Source organism: Pempheris klunzingeri, chromosome 23, assembly GCF_042242105.1.
Source record: "Pempheris klunzingeri isolate RE-2024b chromosome 23, fPemKlu1.hap1, whole genome shotgun sequence".
NCBI lineage: Eukaryota > Metazoa > Chordata > Actinopteri > Acropomatiformes > Pempheridae > Pempheris > Pempheris klunzingeri.
This window is the reverse complement of record NC_092034.1, coordinates 7,612,352-7,632,298: the sequence shown is the minus strand read 5'-3', so window position 1 is coordinate 7,632,298 and position 19,947 is coordinate 7,612,352. Positions and strand designations below refer to the sequence as shown.

General features: G+C 41.3%; 1 protein-coding gene across 1 annotated transcript in view; it reads left to right on the top strand.

Annotated features, from left to right (window-relative positions):
- arap2 (ArfGAP with RhoGAP domain, ankyrin repeat and PH domain 2) overlaps nucleotides 1-19,947 on the top strand; it is a 105,873-nt gene that overhangs the window by 19,643 nt on the left and 66,283 nt on the right. Inside the window, exons 8-9 of the mRNA XM_070854712.1 lie at nucleotides 6,279-6,472; nucleotides 15,480-15,586. Of these exons, the coding sequence (XP_070710813.1) occupies nucleotides 6,279-6,472; nucleotides 15,480-15,586 (301 nt within the window). The remainder of the gene's footprint in view (nucleotides 1-6,278; nucleotides 6,473-15,479; nucleotides 15,587-19,947) is intronic.

Sequence of the window (19,947 nt, the reverse complement as noted above, 5' to 3'; positions counted from 1 at the left end):
CGGGAGGGGAGAGATGGAAGGAGGACGGAAGACGGGTAGAGGGAGGAGAGAGAAGGTGAGGAGAAAAGAGAAGAGAGAGAGAGAGGGAGGGATTGATGCGGAGAGTAGTGGCAGCGAAGGGAGGGGGGGCGAGGGGAGAGTTTGGCAGGAAGAGACTAGGAGGAGAGTGACGAAAAGCGGTCAGGACAAGACGGAGAGGTGTGGAGGGGATGCAGACAAATACGCTACAAGAGAGAAGATGGGATTCATGGTGTAAAAAAAAAAAAAATGTTGATGATTTGTATTCTGATGCTTTGGCAATTGCCTCTCCACAAGCCTGCTCCTTACACATGTAGGTTTTGTTTGAGATGACAGGAAACAGCGTTAGAGAGAGATGTTGAGAATAAACGGGGAGAACAACAAAATGGTTGGGAACAGGCCAGGAAGAGAATGACGGCAGAGATATAAACTCTGGAGGACATGGAGTGGGAGTGAAGTGAACGGAAATACAGTACATATTTGACATAACATCATTTTACATTTTACTACCTTGTGTTGGGATTTGCTCTTTAAGCGAGCGAACAACCTGTAAGGACGAACAACTGACACATTTTCCCCTGATAAAGTTGTCATGGTGAACACGTCAACACAAACCAAACACAAAGAAACGATTTGGAGTCTTGTTTGTGTCCATCTAATGAATGCAAGTCCAACATTCACTCCTTTTTTTAGCTCTGTTTTTTTTCTCTCCTAAGGGAAACAGGAGGCTCTTCAGCAGCTAAAAGCTCTACTTTGTTTATTTGCTGGGTAAGGTAGCGTGAGGTTGGTTTCTCTGCTGTGGAGAGAAATAAAAGAAACAAACAAACAGTGAAACCTGGATTGATAAGATGGGTGAAACTGGACAAAACAAAGCTGTGTGGCATAAAAAAACAAACCGAAAAGAGATGCCATAGAGCTGAGTGGCACCTTTCATGACACACAGTCATTTTTTCCATTGTTGATATAAACATGGATTAATGTAGCTTTAAAATTCAATTAAGAATAAACATGTCTGACAATTTTTTTTTAACATCAGCTGCTTAGCTAGTGTTGAATGTGCACTATCTAATATGACAGTGAATCTTAAAGATACAGTAGCGTGGATGTCAGTAGTGCAGTTTCTTGCGACTTATTAACAAACACATTTGATGGTGCATATATATACGTTGGAATGAGAGGATTGAAAGGAGTGAAAAGAAAACAAATGGCCACTATCCCATTGCTTTGTGTGTGTTTTTCTCTACTTCTTCTTTTCCTTCCTGCTGATGGAGACTGCGTGGGCTGCTGCTAAGATCTCTGTTGAGCGCTGAGTGGTCCTGGCTCTCATCTCATCCACTTTCAATGAGGATTATCTGCCTCTCTCCTCCTCTCTCTCCATATAGAGTGGAATAGTCTTTGAAATACACGGCTCCACATATATCCCTTAACAAGCGATGGAGCTGGATGTGGCTATCGGGTTTTAGCGGAGGAGAGTAGCCGTGCATTCTTTTTATATGCATGTAGAGGTGAGGTCATGTTTGCGCGCTGAGTGAAAATAATTTTGGCAGGCACGCTGGAGGTTCTTGTGCGAGACTGTGCGCACAAACAAACAAAAACATACATCATATGCTCGCACGCTGGCATATAGGCACGCCGCTGTCTCACAGTTTCTCTCAAGTTTCTCTCCATCCCTCCACCTCCTCCTTCGCTCCAGCCCTCCCTCCCGCGCTCAGATTGACAGCTGGGGTGGAGAGGAGAGCGGAGGGAGTGAGGAAGGCCCTGAATAAATGATCAGGCAAATAAGTGAGTGCAGGACAGGTAATGGAACTCAGAAAGCAGGGTGGGAACGAAACAGTAAAGACTAGTGATGTAAAGAGCAGTCAATAATTGAGCAGGCCATTCATTATTGATAGCAGCTCTTTGTAAATTCATAAGAATCTCGGGGGCAGCCAGACCAGGGCTGAGTTTGGGACCAGGCAACAGATACAGTATTTGGGAGCTCAGGGGGTGGGGGGCTGTATGTGCAGGAGAGGGCTACTAAGAGAGGAGAAACTTTTCCTCAGATGTGGAGATGTTGGTGGATGTGTTTGCTCGCAAGGTCAAAGACAGGCACATGTCAGTAAAGGCTGCAGGAGTTCAGAGGGTCACAGTGGAGAAGCTAATTAAGGTCAATTTAGGACTATGTCAGGTTGACATTGGCCACAAAATGATTGACAAGCCACAGAGAAGGCCCCCCTTCCTCTGCCCCTGTGTGGTTTGAGGACACACCACCAGGTCACTCTGAGGCTGACACAAACGCACAAACCAGAAAGGAAGAAAAAATAGCAGAGCCTGACTAAAAATAAGACGGATACAATCATGCAGAGTGACAATCATGACGTAGGATGTTTTTTAGGGTGATGTGAACTGTTATTTGTGCATTCATGACAAGTTGAGAAACTTCTGATTGAGATTCTTACAGGTGCAAAATTATCACCCTGAAATGACCCATTGAAAACCGAGCCAAACCCTAGCATCAACTCATTTAAAAAAAAAAAAGAGAGAGGGACTACAAGACAGACAGACCTGATCCAAGTAGACCTGAATATGATTAGACCAGATCCAACTATACTATCCAAACACCAGACCCTTTTCCTAATTAACTGTTTGGTCTATAGAATATACAAAAATAGGGAAAAATGTTATTATTTCCCATAGTGCCTTAGTAGTTTAGAGTCAGATTTTGTCCAGTCTAACTGTCAAAAACAAAAGACTTTCAGTTTACTGTTATGTATGACAAAGAAAAGCATCAGATCCTAAAGTCTTAGTAGCTGGAACTAGCAAATGTGTGAGACTGTTGCTTGAATTATTAAAACAATTATTTGAGTCAGTTTTTGTGTTTTGGCTGATCAACTAATCAATTCACCAACTAATCGTTGCAGCTCTGGTGAAGTGCAAGAAAAACTTGACACTATTTCAGAATCAGCTTTTATTGGCCAAGTATGTGAACACATATTGGCATACTGAAACTATTTGGCACACTGAAACACCCAAGACCTGATTACACGATGTATAATTAGTCAAACTCTGGATCTTTGTTACCAAGTGGACCTGAGACCACAAAAAAAGGTCAGGGCCGCCACCATCATTGGACCATTTGTGTCGAACAGCATTGCATCTTTTCTAAACTTTCCTCAGATGCTGAAAATACATAATGAACCATTTGTCTCTGTCAGTACTTATTTCCTTGATATGTTTTGGATGGTTTAGGAGAAAATTGGTAACCACTCCCACAAGCTTCTGCATTTAATGTTTAGCTATTAATTTTTTCAAGGACTTGGTGCCTGCATTCCTGCTGTGGTGGCAGCTATGATTGATGCTGACTTAAAAGGATTGCAGGAAGTAGGGAATTATTTACTCCCACTTATTTAGACGATCTATTAGATGATCTACCACTGATAAAGGTGTGCAAAATATGACTTTTATTAACTGTTAGGCTATATAAAGCTTGCTGTAAGCTGAATATGTGTAAATGTGTCTTGGACATCTAGGTAATGAGATGCCCATTACAGTCCACTGTTCACTCTGAGGTGCTTCAAACAAGACACGGACTCACTACCAACACTAGGTGCTTTTCCTCTATAGATGAACTGTGGAAAGAAAGTCAAAAGACACATTTTTCCATTTTTGAGATCAATACAGTATCACAAAACAATTATTCTGCCTATTTTTAAATTGGCATGCTTCAGCAGTATAATCTGTTAACCTCCTACAAACATTTCCTCATGCTTCCTCAGCCCACTCAGCTATAAGTACAATTGATTTCGGTGAAATGATCTTTGCGTCGCTGATCCTTCAGCTTCTGGTAAAGAACAGGTCCATAATAAGCATAATAATGGATAATCAAATGAAACAGAGAGGTGAAGGCTTCTCCTCTGTGTCCTGACCATCTTAATAAAATACACAAGAACAGAAAACAGACATCAAGTCCTCACTTTGGGGATCATTTACAAGATGCTCCGTCCTGTTGTTTGCTCAAAGTCATGGTTATTCAAAAGTACATATCCAGAAAAAGGGGGTGTGTTGCCCCCTGTCCGACCACACTAATGCTCACTGTTGTTCTGAAAGCGTCACTTTGTGCATCTCAGGAAAGTGTCATTCTGTCAGAGTGTTGTTTTTTGGTTTTGGATGATGAGTTTGATAGACACACAGGTTTGAATTGATGTGCATTTACTTTTTAAAACTTTGTTTTTCTGGTTTCTTTTTTAGAAAAAAGGGTGCTTTGTTTCCATTTCCCAAATTTGCAGTTCCATCCCAACTGATCACTTCGTTTTCATATCAGTTTTTTTTTTTTTTATTTCCCTTCCTTCGTCTTTTTCTGTCTTGTATTGAACATTTATCACAGTGGGTGCTGCTTTGGACCTGTGATATGTGTGAGTGTGTGCGCTTGTGTTTACAATCCTTTTGTATGTCTTGTGTTTCCACTTTGCTGCCTTTGATAGCACAATGTCTTGGGTGGTAGGGGAATGGGCTTTATAGCGCCGGTTTCGTGTCGTCTTTTATGTCCGTTTGAAAATTTGTTCAGGAAGATACTGAGGCCTTTTGAGCGTACATTGTTTGAACATAAACCCCGGATGGAACACGATGCACTGCGCTACATTTGAGCCATTTTACTGTGCAGTAATCCAGGATGTTTGATAATAAATCAGAGATTCGGTGTCCTGTTCAAGGACAAATCATTTTGAAGACACAGTGCATCTGAAGTGCCAATAATAGGAGGCTCTCATGAACAGATTGTCCAATCATATCTGAGCAACCATAACTAGGCGCCACAGGCCTGTCAAGCTTTAGGTGTCTCCATATACATGGTGCTGTCGCAACAATACTCTGTATATCAAAGTTTGGATGGTGATTTTCTTTCTTTTTAGCCTTCCCAAAACCAAAAACACTGAGCAAAAGTGAAAGGAAAACAATGTGTTAGTTTGCTCAAGAGTCCACATATCATTAAACTACCTACATTACATTTACTTGTAGGGTTACCCAATGTGTTACCCACAGTAATGCTACATTTTCCCAGACTCATCTCTTAGTTCTCATCCTAAAAGCCTTGTCACATGTTACGTTAACAGTTAAAACATACAATTTAGAATTAAATGTTAGCGAAGCAGCCAAACAAGCTAATGTGAGAAACAAAATCACAGTTTAATCTTGCAGTGTTCCTCACCATACCTACCTACTAGGCCTCACTAGTTTTATATTGCTATACAAGAACAATGCATCTTATGTCTGGTGGATGCTCATATTTTGCCAACGACGTTCAGCTTTAGCCGTAGCCTGTTAGCATGATGTCATATATGCAGCCATCAAGTGCATATTTAAAGATCTCTTTAAAGAATTGTCATTTTAAGAGTAAGTAGCTAAGTAATTGCTAAATGGTCATATAAAGACCAATTCATGGTGATAATATTAGCTTAATTTACCAGCCAGCTAGGTCATTTGACATTTCAGCCTACACGATTTATGGTCGACTAGAGAGGAGAACACAGCTCTTGTCCATGTCTGTCTGAAATCAAACCCATTATTTATAGAATTACTGCATACATTCTGTGTGGGAACGTAAAGCTTGATGGGGCTTAGTGAAACTAAGAAAGTTGCACATTTTTTATCTCATCAAGTCAAAGAGGCACTACTTTACATCTAAAATCTCTGTGAATTGTATTCACACCTTTCTGTGACTTATCTCTGATGTTTTTCAGGTTGAGGCAAATTAGTGGATTCACAGAACTGTGGTTGTGTCTTATTAGAAGCTATATTTTTAATGATCTATTTTAATTGGGTGGTGTGTATGACTAGAATTACCCCAGCCACATCTTGCTTGAGGCATGCAAATCTCCAAGCAGCAGCTATCTATATCTCCAGTGCTAGACTTTGCACTTGTCAGCTTTGCAGGATTTTTTTTTTTTTTTTTTTCCAGGGGCGAAGTTAATTTTCACCAATTGTATCACCATCCTGTGTTTCAATTACTTTTCTTTTAGAGTGGATTTTTCTGTATCAGTTTGCAATGGAGATTTAGCAGCCAACAAGGCAGCGTAACTCTCTCAGAGGATGAAAAACTGATGAATTAACACTACCATTCAAAGGTGTTAAGAAGCCCAGATCTCTCTTTGTCTCTCCAGTTCTCTTTCTGGCCTTTCTTGATATATATTTTTTTTTCCTCTTTCACACTCTCACTTGTATCGACATGCACCATCTACCTCTCTTTCTCTGTGTCTCTTGTCTCTCACTCATGCACATGTCCACAGGGGAGCGCCAGGAGTGGATGGAAACTCTTCAGACGGCCACGCGCCCCCCCGCCCGCAGCTCCCAGAAGTGCTCCGACAGCCTCCCCTACCCCTCCTCAACAAACAAGCGAGGCTTGCTGGAGCTCCGCGGTTACAAAGGCAGAGTGTTGGTGTCCCTGGCGGGGAGTAAAGTCAGGCTCTGCAAAACAGAACAGGTACTTCCAACACCGCGGGGACTTCCTCTCTACAGGATGACAGCTTCCTGTTTGAAATAGGAAGATAATAATCACAGGCTGTTTGAAGCAGATGAGGCAGAGATGGAGATGTTCATGAAAGATATAGAAATGTTCATGAGTGTGTAATGGAAAAAATAAATATATATATATAAGTGAGAATAAGCTTCAGGGATCACTGAGATAGTATATTGTTCTACTTTTGATAGGTACAAGCTCGTGCTAGTGCATAGGAATGACGGAGTGTACCCAGACAGTACAACTGTGACCAGTGCAGAGCAATATAGAAAAGATTAAATGGGAACAAAACCTTGTTGGCAGTTGGAATTGGGATGATCTTCAGTATCCAGGGTCAAAAATACGTGTATGCACCTTCAGTCAAGTCATCTCTCCAAGACTTATTGACAAGGATCTTATTGTTTGGGTTGATACTGTGCTTTAGTGCTGGATATTCCCAATCAGATTTGTGATCAATAAAATGACCCCTCACCAGCTGACACATGGGGCCTTTGATGCTCTTGGGGGATTAGGGCAGTTGTCTGTTCCCTGCTCCTCTCATCAACTTTATAAAGTAGTCCAGTCAAGGCAAAGCCGGCAGCAGCACTATAAATAAAATAAAAGATTGCCCCAATGCTTTTTTGCTGTTAGTGCCAAAATCGGCCTTTGCACAGCCAGAATGTCTTTTTGCTCTAAAGTGACACTTCTAAGTGCCATTGTGGCCCTCATGTCACACAATAAGCACCGAGTGAGTGATGCTAAGTGATCCTCTGAAATGCCCAGTGCCCCTTTGCTTCTCCACTCTGCCCTTTTGCTGGCCAAAGTTCTCCTCCAATTACCCCTAAGTCACTTAGAGGAGTACATTTATACTAAGGGAGTTGGAATAATTCACCTTCTTGCCAAGAGTTAGATGAGGAGATTAGTGGCACTCATGTATCTGTATGAAATATGGTGCTAGTTTGATCTGGTGTGACCTATAGACCTATTGGGGTGACAGCAGGTTAGAAGACACATGGACGCAGTCGCAAAGTCATGGATATTTGACAGATTGTCGCATATTGAGTTTATACTAATTTCTTTTGAGTGACGCTTTTGCATTACAAAAAAATGGTTTCTACAGTGAAATGTTTGTTTTCAATATTTCTTCCCCTTCTATTCAGTGTGCAGTTACCCACGGACTCAAGAAACAGATTAAGCCTCAAACATATTGTTTTACTTTATCTAGTGGTAGCAGTGAGTATTTATGCAGTGACTTCTTGGAAAATAAATCATGGTTTTGTGTCTTATTTTATTAAAAAGTGATTTTTAACCGTTGATCTAATTGATACTCAGATGAGTTATGTGACGCGTTTATGTGACTGGACCTCCTGAAATTCGAATCGCTCACACCTTCTTGAAATGGGAAGAGCTGAGAGAAAACTAAACTTAAGTTTCTACAAAGTGAGCTAGAAAAGGTCTCTGCTTTTTACCTGTGGGTTCAAATCCTGAACTTCTCCTCCAGCAAACGTAGACAGTGCTGCACCTGCCTTTAAAACTTTAAGTGGCTTTACTCCCATTACCTCTGACTTCATGTGTACTTCAATGTCCCTGAAACTGCTCAGTTTAATATTTACTGTGTGGTATACTTGTCTAGTTTTTGCAGTACTGTAGTTCCTGCTGTTTGGAGTAGTTGAAAGCCTCAGTGGAAGGCTGCATCCCTAACTTGACAGTCTTTTACAGTCTTTAAAAGGATACTCCAGTGATTTGGTATTACACGCCCATTAATCTTTTGAGAGAATGCATGATCAAATTGAGTTATCCAGAATTTTGGAGTGGTTCAAAAACAAGTGTTCCTCGCAGCTAAATGCCCTGTCTGTCAAATTCTGCGCCTTTAATTTGAAACGTAAGACTTTCTGTAAAACAAAAAAACAACAGTCTCCAGTCCTAAAATGAGATTCCCAGGTGATGCCACTTAGAGGAATAGTTTTACATTATAGGAAAAGTACTTGATACCACTCATGTGTATCTGCATTAAGCATGGCGCCAGAACCAAGAGGCGATTAGCTCGGCTTTGTAACTGTACACAACCAGAAATATAAAAACCAACCTGCTTTACAAGGAGATTTACATTTCAGTTTGTGTACGGATTCAACAAATGAGATACAACTAGGGAGGTTTAGAGGTGGTACTACTGTAGTATTAGTATTTGTAGATTTTGGATGAAGTCTAGCTGTTTCTTTCTGCTTTCAGTTTTTATGCTAAGCTAAGCTGGTCGGCACACAACTCCCTGCAAGAGCACAAACTATACAGCTGTTTGTGTAAAGAACAGCCAAGTGAGATGCAGCATGTTAATTCGTGAGCTTTGGAGATTTGGCGCTATGGAGGTTCACTTTGGAAAGAGCCAGGCTAACTGTTACCTTGTGTTTCCAGTCTTTACACTAAGCTAAGCTAAGATAAGCTAAGATGAGATAAGCCGAGCTAAGGCTCCTGGCTCTAGCTCCATACTTACAGGATAACTCTGGTATTTTTAAAGCTGATTGCTATTTTATTTTTTTGTTTTATTTTATTTTTTTTTATTCATTATTTCATTTTTTTTTCATATTTTGAGTTCAAAATGACTGGTAGGTACAAAAACTTTTGGAATAGGTTCAGCAGATTGCCTCAGCCAGCAGCTGAGAATGGGTGGCGGATCTTGCCAAGACACTTTGAATAACAATCTGAGCTAGTCAGTGGCAAAAACAAGTACTTTTAGTGGACATACTTTGATCTGGCCCTGTTGCCTGGAAGAACTGCATTGCAACCATTACAGCCCTTTCGCCGCTCGTTTGTTAACTTACATCTTTTAGCTATTAGGGGCAGAATAAAGTAGAGATAAGTCTTCTCTTAGTCATAGTGTCTTAGAGGCTTTCTTATTTGATGTGAGTCCAATTAAAGCGTGATAGTCCCAGCTCATGTAGAGAGACTCTGTTCTCTGCCTACTCCTGTTCCTGCAGCAAGATATCCTATCTGAGATGGAAAGATACCTCATACGCAGTGATACTATTTCTTAAAGTGCCTCACACGTATTTTGTGTGCATATTTGATAATGCTGCACACATTCAACTCATCTCCATCCCTCCTTGGCTCTCATTTCCATTTGCTCGCTCTTTTAGTTTTGTTGTTTGCCTTTCATTATTTTCTTCATTAGTGTGAACAAACATCTTTGTTAGACTTCTCTTTTGGGTATCACTCCATGTAAGCACATTTCCACTTCCTTGATCTGAGACAGCAGGAGAAACAGAGGGAAAGAGAGAATCAGAGAGAGAACAAATTAATTGTATTATTTCAGCTTACAAGCTAAATCCCCAGCATAAATGCAGCAGCGGCAGCAGCAGTGCTTTTTGCACAGTGGAAGGGAGACGGCAAATTAAAGACTGGAGAATAAAAGACAGACACAAAGAGACACAAGGAGGAAAATGAAGCGAAAGGGATGGAGGGAGCGCTTCGGTGCAGAGGTTGCATGAGTGAGAAACGAGCGTTGGTGGTTTTGTAAGAAAAGGAGAGAGTGATGGAGAGCGAGAGCGCAGGGAGGGAGGTAGACCGTTGCCCCGTTCAAGTTCAGTGGAGTGTAGTATTTAATCTAACATGATGAACGAGCTATTGGAAACATCATCCTCCCAGCTCCTCCTTCACCACCCCTACCCCATTTCTCACGGACCGTAAGTCCTGTGATGAAGCTGTGTTTAAGGTCATTTAAGCACCAAGGTAAAGAAAGTCAGACAGTGCGCAAAGTGTGTCACACACACACACACAAGTTTACTCTGAGAATGATCTTCCTGCCATGGGCTGCATACTGTAGGCAGATCGGTACAAGCAGAGTAACTGGTTTCACGTCTTATCATCTCATACATCACAAGCTTTCTCTGGCTTCTGTTGACTGCGGAAGCTGAAGGATGGATTCATTGTTGTATGATCATCTTTCTTGCTGTCACCTTGTATGTAATTTAACTTCCCGCTAGCTTAGCTGAGCACAGTTTTGCCAGTGGAATCTCGGTTGAAACAGAAATGCTCGACAGACATCATTTTCTGCCGCTTTAATTCCTACTTAGCAAAAGTTACACATACAGTAGAGCCTTCTCCGGTGGGAAAGGTACTCTGCGTATACAATAACAGCAAGACTGAGGATTTAATTAATCTCCACTTTAATTAAATCTCTTTCTCATTTGCTCCTCTCAAGATCGTCTTTGTAACAATTAACATCATCCCAAGATTGCAAGGCCGTTTTGTAGAATGTGTGACACAAGTGTGAGCCTTATATCACCAAAGCCAACGCTTGTAATTAGTTTTATTTCCATTCGCATACCTGATGTAGCCAAAAAATAATCAGAAAATTTTAAATACTCTTGCTTTACTACTGTATGTGGTGAGTGCAATTTACACCTGCATTGACTTCATTATCTACCAGATGTTGTAAATGTTGCTGTTGTGCCCCCAAGAAGGAGAAATAAAGTAACATTAGTTTCTATTCTTTTACAACTTCCAGTAACATGTTCATTTGCTATCTGTTTGTCATTTTATGAGAGGAACTTTTTGCCAAAAAAAACCCCAGCTGCCTGCTGGATTGAGGCGGTGAGAGTGAACCCAAACAGTGAAGCTGAAGGCCAGAAAAACCAAAAGAATGAGCTGAAAGACCTTTGTATCTTTTGTGCATCCGTTCTGTGGTCTAAACAGTTGGCTGACTTGTTGATTATGACATTGAACATTTATCACCCTCTGCCTGTCAGTGTTACTTGCTGCTCTGAAAATACTTTGCCCATCTTCTGGCTTCTTCCAGCTGCTGTACATCTTTGTATTGCCTTTGCCTTTGCTTGGGTCCCCAAGTGTACGTAGACCCCATGGTCTGTGCCAAGACGGCGCAATGGATCATCTGGCTGTGCATTGAGTTGAGGGGAACTGCAGAGCTGGGTAATAATTCTCAGTGGGTTCATGGGTATGTGCGACCCCTCTCACGTCACACATAATCTTGTATATATTAACAATCAATCAAATGACTACCAGTTTGCAGCCACGCTAGCAGCTCTGCTTTGAGCTTAATGTAGATATCATGTGCATCTTTAAATATTAAGTTTGATTTACAAAGTTTTATCTGCATAGGCATATGAATCATGTTGAGCTTTGGATAGAAAATTCGCTTCTTTCTCTCTTTTTTTGTCTCTGTGTATTCAACCAAATTATTTGTCTTTTTCTGCTTTTTTATCCTCTAGCTCCATAGCTCCTCGCTGTCCTTGGCCTCCGTCTCTCTCTGCCTGATGTTTAAAATTACCAAGTCTTTTGTCTCCATTGAGTGTGTGCTCTTTTAAACTCACCTACTTCTGTGAGACGGTCTTTGCCTGCGTGCTTTTAGAGCATCTTAAGCAGTTGAGTGGACATGGAATAGGAAACAGAAGTAGAGGACGCCTTCACTTCTTTTAGAGCTGCTCAGCACTGTGGAGTGAATGACTCACACAATGAGAGGTTGGAAAGCTTTGAACGAAATTATAATTGGATGCAGTAGGCCTTTGCTCAGCACTTACCAGGTTAGGGTTGTTCATCTTACATGGAAGAGGAATTCGGTGTGTTTTCTAGGTTTAAGTTACATTTTTTTTTCTCTTTCTGTTGTTTTTTTTTTTGAAAACTTCTGCAAGTTCTTTAAATCGTTTGTCGTATGGTATGTGGACAGAAGGTGCATAAAATTGCGCATGCGTACGAACATTCGCCATAGGGCCTTCCCCCTCTCCCCCCGTATGCGCCATTATTGCCGCCTCTCCCTTGCCTGTTGTAATTGGGTGAGTTATTTTTACCTCTAATACCTTTCCTTCGTCTCCCCATCCCTTCGTCCCTCCATCCTTGGTGAATTAATTGGAGAGGGCAGGAGGCCACGGCACATATTGGGTAGGTAACGAGTGGCGAGGGCTGGACGGCCGCGAACACCCTGCGCTCTAATTGGCTGCCTGAGAGGGATGAGGGTCATTAGGTATAGGTGACTGCTTTGCCCTCTCAGCGCAGCCGCACACACACACTCGCACACGCAAGCGTTCAGACGGGCGGGAACGTGCATGTTCGTGCACGCCCTCCTCCATACGCCCGTTCAGTGTGAAACCAGAACCACTTTGCAGTGATCCATGTAAACCATTTCTCCCTCTGGTTAGCGAGAATGAGCTTTGAATGAGGTTTGATTTAACTGTGTCATCACCACACACTCTAATTATGGCGTCACACGTCTTCAAACCTCGGAACATACTGAATTTAAAAGAGCAATGACTGCACGTAGTTATAATTGATAGGACAGAGCGTCAAGTTTCTGCTGCCTCCGAAGCTCTCACATCAAAACTTTTAGCTCAATTAGGACCTGGCCATACAGCGACTCACTTACTTGTCTTTTGCTCCGCTTCTTTTTTTTCCCCATCTATCTCTTATGTCATCTTCCTCCGAGCTCCGAGTGTCTTAATTACTCAAAGCGCTTCATAGGTTCTGATTCTACACACCAGCCTGTCGCTTTGTTCTATTTCACTCGCTCTGTCTCAGTATCCTCCTGCAGAGAGCTGTTAGGAAATGAGAATAATTGCTTGAGTTTCTCACCACAGTCTCCTAAATTTGTTTGAAGTAGTCTAATTGGGGCTAATGATTGTCAAATGAACATTCTGACAACATTAGCCCCACTTGAACCAGCCCACACAATACCAAAAGATCAGGCTGGAAATCGTGCAGCACGCAAACAGTTTAGTGACTTTCTGCAAAATTTGGCTGCGCTGAGAAGTTTGTACCTAATTAGTTGAAGAATTCTGCAAGAGACGTGGCAGCGCTGTCCGCCACATACATGTACATACACACACACACACACACACCCCCATGTCTTCGCTCTGTTAGGCCACGTCCTCCCAAAAAAAGACACCCAATCAACAAAGATGGTGTCGATTCATTTTCTTCTCTTTGTTTGCTGTAATTAGTGTAAATTGTTTTGCTGGTGAAGACCAGTTAGCACAGAAAACACACACGCTTTATAGCTGGCACAGCATGGCAGTATTTAGCGCTCCCCGCTAAGGCAGTGTTTTGTAATTCGCTGTTGAGGAGTATTGGCGCAGATCCTGCTTTGTTCTGGCTGTTTCTAAACACACACACGCAGACACACACACACACACACACACACACACACACACACACACACACACATACTCTCACTGAATTTCCTTCTGTCAACTGCTCAGCTGACCCCTCACCCGCCTCACCCACTCTCCGTCAGGATTACCGAGACCTTCTTTCACTTATACTTTCTTTCTCCTTCCCCTTCCTTTTTTGTATTCTCGCTGTTTTTCTCTCCCCCATCCTTTGACTCACGTTTTTGGCTTTGTCCGTGAGCCTCAGCGATGGAGTGAAGTGTGTCTTTTTCTGTATTGTAATTCTGGATGCTGGCGCTTTTTGCTCTGTTTTGATGCTGCGCCTATACGTGTGTGGGTGTAGGTGCACTTCTTTTGTCTTCCTGTCTGTTTTTTTTTCTGTCTCAGCTCAGAGCTCAAGGCCATAGAAAATGGTCTAAACTGCTGTGAGTGTTGAGGATAAAGCAAAGAAGGAAAGGGGTGCGGTGTGTTGCAGAGTTATAGTTGAGCTTATGAAAACGGTGCCTCTGCATCTAACCCCTATTTCTGAAATGGGCCTCAGAAAACATTGAGGCTTAAAGCTTGGGTTGGTTTGGATTCCCCAGATGCACCTTTGGCTTCCTCAGAGCTTTGCTGTTTCATGCAGGTATACACACACACACAAGCACTCGATGCAACAATATCCACTATAGCTTCTTTTTCTGTCTCTTTTTAACACTTGCTCACACACACACACACACACACACACACACACACTTACAGACTTGGCTTGTGTATCATTGGTGAGATGGAGGAAAAGCCGATGACTATTCGGTGCGTTATCGGTCTGTCACAAACTATTTTCAGCCGGCCACTCACATGTCTAACTCGGTGTCCAATGCCATTTCCTAAAATAACCCACAAAACAATCCAGAGGAAATAAGGCAGCCTAGACTGAGAATATCCTTGCCTTGATTGTGGCTTCCTTACTGTTTGCTAGTTTTCATTAGACCAAATGACAGTCAAGGTCCATGTGAGAAACAAGTTGTGACTTTAATGAGGCGACCTGTTGATCCCATCTTATTAGGCGTTGAAGGACCCTAACATTTGCAGAGCCCTTTGAGAATGCATTTCCTCATCTTTGAGTGTTCTCTTATTTGGACATTTGCATTTCTGGCTTTTAAAATGGGGTTGTGATTGAGGACAAAAAAAAGAAAGCTCAGTTGACGTGTTTCTTGGATGTCCATCTAACCCTTCATTTCCTACTACTCGCAAGTCCCTGTCGTGGTGGTTTGATGAAAAGTATTCTGCCTATCTACTTCCTCAAGCTCCTCCTGGGTATTCCCTAAGTGTTCCTAGACTAGCTGGGATACATCATCCCAGTCGTGGGTCGACCCTCGGGTCTTCTTCAGTTTGCTGCGGTGCCTCCACAAGGAGGGGTTCAGGCATCTGATGCCAAAAACCACCTTAACTGGTACCTTTTTTTACCCTCTAGTTTTGGGACATATGCGTCTACACTTTCGAGAGCGGTATGTCTGTATGGTAAATGTGAAGCTGGAGCAAGCAGCTGTTAGCTTAGCTTGGAGTAAAGACTGGAGACGAGGGTAAAATGCTGTCATGGCTCCGTCTAAAGCTCACTAATAAGCATGTAACATCACAAATGCAAAAGGAGAGTTGGTGCTGTAAACGTTTCTTGGCAAACAGTGAACAGGCAACAAAACTTTGCAGAAACAGCCAGGCTAGCTGTTTCCTCTTGCTTCCAACATTTAATCTAAGCTTGGCTAATTGCCTCCTTGCTCTAACTCCACACTTAATGTGAAAAAAGCAAATAAGCGTATTTCTTTAAGAAGGCCAATAAGGCCAATAACAATTAATTAACATCAAATCTACAGATCTCTATCTCTTTCTTTGTGTTTCTCCAGGATTACAAAGCGGGCCTGGCTATAGCTGAAGTAGAACTGACTGCTGCCAATATTAGAGATTTGGACCGCAGGGGCTTTGAAATCAACACACCCTTCAAGAGTTTCAGGTACGTCCGGTCCCACGTGTTCATGTGCATGCATATGAGTGCGTACTTTTGCATATACATATCTTTTTCTACGTTTCTTCTACCACAACACAAAGCCACTCACGCTAGAATGCGTGTGATGTGTGACGTGTCCTTTTATGGTTGTTTGTGTTTAATCTCACAGCTCTTACCGTAACAAACGCTCAGTTCCGACCTGCTTTCATCAAAAAAAGACAAATGTTAAGTGAAGGAGTCTCTTGTTGAATACAGACCCTCAGAATTATGTGTTCACTATATTACACCCCCACATGTGTTTAAAATCTTACTGGAGGAAGCAGCAGGATGTCAAGACTTCATTCATATTCCCTCTGTAAACAAATCTCACTGCCTTATTATCTCACTTTAACCGTATAGTTAAGGAAATGCCGTTCACATATGGTAAGCCTCTCGCTACACTGTATTTCAATGTCAATAATCGTATCTCATAAGGCATCCTAAGTCCCAGCTAAAGCGCTCTGCTCTTAAACATGAAAGGTATTAAGAGTGTTATAGTGAGATAAGAGTTTATGGTACTTGTGGTGAAGTAATATTCACATATTCCTATCAGATTGGACTTTTACATTTTTTTCATAACCATGGATTTTCTTTTTACCTGGAGAGTTGGAGGATTAAATCGAACCATTCAAAGTAACTAAACTTTGAAACTTATCTACCTTCTTTTTATCAAAATGCGCAAATATAAAACCATTATGTGTCATAGAATTAAAACCAGCTGCATTTCTATTTAAACAAACAAACAAACAAACAGAAGGTCAAGTGGACAAAGAGCAAATTATCAGAAGAATGGATTCCCTATTGTTTTTAACCAAATTGGAACATGTAATTCTGTCCCATTCAAGAGCGCTCCTGTAGTTCTCTGTTCATGTTCACACTGTGACACAAGATGACATGAATGTGAACATGAAACAAACAAGAACTAAACATCAAATTTATAAAGTGCAATATCACAAATTTGCCTCAAGGGGCTTTAAAATCTGTACAGCATACAACACCTCCCCCACACTTTCCTTTGGCCCTCCATTGGGATAGGGACTGTCGGTCATTTGCAATACAAAACGTATGTTTACCTTTGAGAGCTGTGAAACTAATGAGCAGGTGTGTCACAAAGTTAAGACTTGGCTCTAATGAGACAAAGAGAATTTTATTTTCTCTCACGCTCTGTGCCATCCTATGTCCAATCTCTTTCACAAACCGTCCTGTGAGCCGCCGCACCCACCACACACATCGCCGGCTTATTGGTCATTGCAATAAACACGCCACATGAGAGCAGGGTCCTGTACAAAAATCACTACATATCGATTGGGATTTCTTTTCTTTTTTTGTGTGAAATCTCCCATGGGAGCTCCGTGCAGGTATCTGTCTCTGTAGGGCACAAAGCCTTTTGGGTTACTCCAGTCCCTGAGGGCCTACAATCAATGAGCGCGCTGCTTGTTTGTGCTGTAATGGCCCATTTAGAATACAACCGTCACAGCTGCCTGGACAAAGGACGGCTTGTTTGTTTGTGTGCGCTTGTTCACTATTTTCTCTTCTTTTTTACCCCTTCCCTTTTTGCCCGTTGCCTTGTGTAAAGATTTCTATCCCCCTCATTCCTCCACCTGTCTGATGTATGTTCGATCGATCTGTTTGTGTCAGCTCCCTTAATGGTCCCATCGTTTGGCAGCTTCGTTAATACGCTGGACGTAATTGCCATTTTGTGTGAAACAAAAAAAGAGGTGGAATTAAAATGAGCTCAGGTCTCCTGAATTGTTTTGATGAGGTGATTGCTGAAAGGGTTTCATTGTGCTTGTGTTTGTGTGCGTGTGTGTGCGCATGAGTGTGTGTGTGTGTGTGTGTGGATCAAATCGATTGGTAGCCCTGGGAGCGCTCTCCTACCTGCTCAAGGTGGGGATTAGTGAGAAACTCATCTAATCACTTTAAGCTGTGGAGACTCACTTTGGCTTTTCCATTGTTTTGCTGCCGTTAAATGGACAGAGCGTTGGGGCTGCTGTGGTAGATGCAATAGCAGACTTTTTTGAGTTGAGAGAATGACAATGAAGCAGAGAGGGAGAGGAGACGTAACCAGGCAAAGACACTCAACTTTGAAGAAAAGACAAACTTTGTGCTCTTGATCAGACAGCACTTCTACTAACACAAAGCTGCAGATAAATGCTTAGCTCAAGGGCGTATTGGAGAAAATCCATGTCTGTTTGGTGTGTTTTCTTTTTTGTTTGGTCTCTACAACTCTATTTGTATCAAGGTGGCAGCAGAAAATCCCCAAACTACTGTGTTTATAACCTACTGCACTGGTGTTTTCTAATTTGAATAAAATTTCCCTTGAGAGGACACTACCCATATGCCCATCTTTACATGTCAAGAATTACTGGTCATTCCTGTCCTTGAAACTGACGATAAGATTTGGAAAAAAATGTGAACTTGTCCTCTTACTTGCTTTTGATTGCTTAAGGCCCTCCAGAATCGGAAAATAAAGTGTAGACATGGTTCTCTGCGGAATGAAAAACTGCTACTTTCATTTTACTAGTAAACTATTATACTCCTACTATCAGCTGAAATCCACCCTAAGTGTTGCTACTTTATCGAGTATTGAATTTTCTGCCAGTGCTTGGGCAATTGTCGAATCAGAGTTTTTGTGTGGTCTATATTTTTTCCCTGAATGAAACTCTCAAATTAGCGAAAGAACATCATCCCCCTGATATTAAAGAGGCACTTCAGCAGTTTAGTACTTTCACCAAGGTGGGGGACCAACAAGAGACAGATTGGACTAAAAATCAGGGTATCTCAGCCTCCTTTTTCGCAATCTGCCAGACCAAATCCTAAATCCGATATCCTGCATTGTACACAATACTACCAGGAGCATTAATTCACTTGACTGTCTCTTGTTGGTAGAGTCTTTTAAAGTCTGTGCCCACAGTTTGTAACACAGGCCGCCAAGTCCATGCCAAAAAAAAAAACCCTTGATGACATCATCAGGGTCATTTCCCAGACTTTAGAGAGAAAGAAAACTTAAACTCTAAACTTTCAATTCACTATTGGTTGTTGGTGTCATTTTTCCTCCTTAATGGACCCAATTTCTACAACAATACTGCAAACGTGACCTGATTGCAATATTGGAAATGCTGAAATTAAATCAAAATTATTATTTTTGGGCAATTTAACTTTAACATACCTGTGTTAACCCAATTCCAATTGATGAACCATCATTTTTTCGTCTGAACTGCTAACTATGAACAGTCAACTAGACTTCCTCACTTAATATCTAATTAGCATAGTAACTACTTTCAATAGATTGAAGTCTCCCCATTTAAATTCATTTGAAGTCAGTTTCATGATTGTCTAAAGTCTTCAAACATTTTCTGATGTGGTTTCTTTTATGATCCTTAAATCAGGTAGTTATCTGAGAGAAATTGTTGATCACAGTGTTGTGGAACTGTAGCAAGTGAGGGCGTTTTAGCAAATGTTGTGCGTGGGGGAGGACAAACTTAAACCCTTTATTCAAAGTAAAAAGCAAATAACAATGCTGTGAAGAATAGTGATTGTTCACTGTAATGTGAAATCTTACACAACCTGAGATCAGCCTGCACTGTAAGACTTATTTCTGGTGCTAGTGGCTAGTTACAGCACTATAATGACAGTGGATGCAGCACTGTCACTCACCATAGTCACTATTTCTCTATTTTTTTTTACTTCTCATACTTTCCTGAACACTGCTTTAGGTGGGCTGAACCAATTTTAAGTCAAATACTTGATTGATCTCTTTTGAATATCTGCCAGTTCTCATCTTATCTTAATATCCATCATGTATATTTTTGTTCATGATTAATGTAACTTCTTTTTAAACTTTGGATCGGTATAACGTTTACTTTTTGACTGGAGCTGTGAAGCCATAAATTTCTTTAGAGGTGTCAGTGACTGGCATTCAAAACTGTCGTTCCATTTTCAGACCCCATTTGCAAGATTAACTGTAATAGGGCTGTAGATTTTAGAAGTGCACTGTGATCTGGTGATTTCGCAACAGGTTTTTTTTTCATAGAGGAAGTATTGATTACCCACACATCAAAGCACTTCATTCAATCAGTAATAAATGCAATTGGGAATGACAAGTTGTCATGTCATCTGAATTTTGAAAGAAATATTGATGCTCATCCAGCTTGTACTGATTAAATGCTTTCAATATTTGATATAAGTATCACTTTTAACAAAAAAATGTATTCAGCAGTATGAAAATTTAATATTTGGCTCTTTTACTATTATGTACATTATGCATGCATGCCAAAGGAGCCACTCGACTATTCAGCATTCATGAGGAAGAATTTGATTCCTCACTT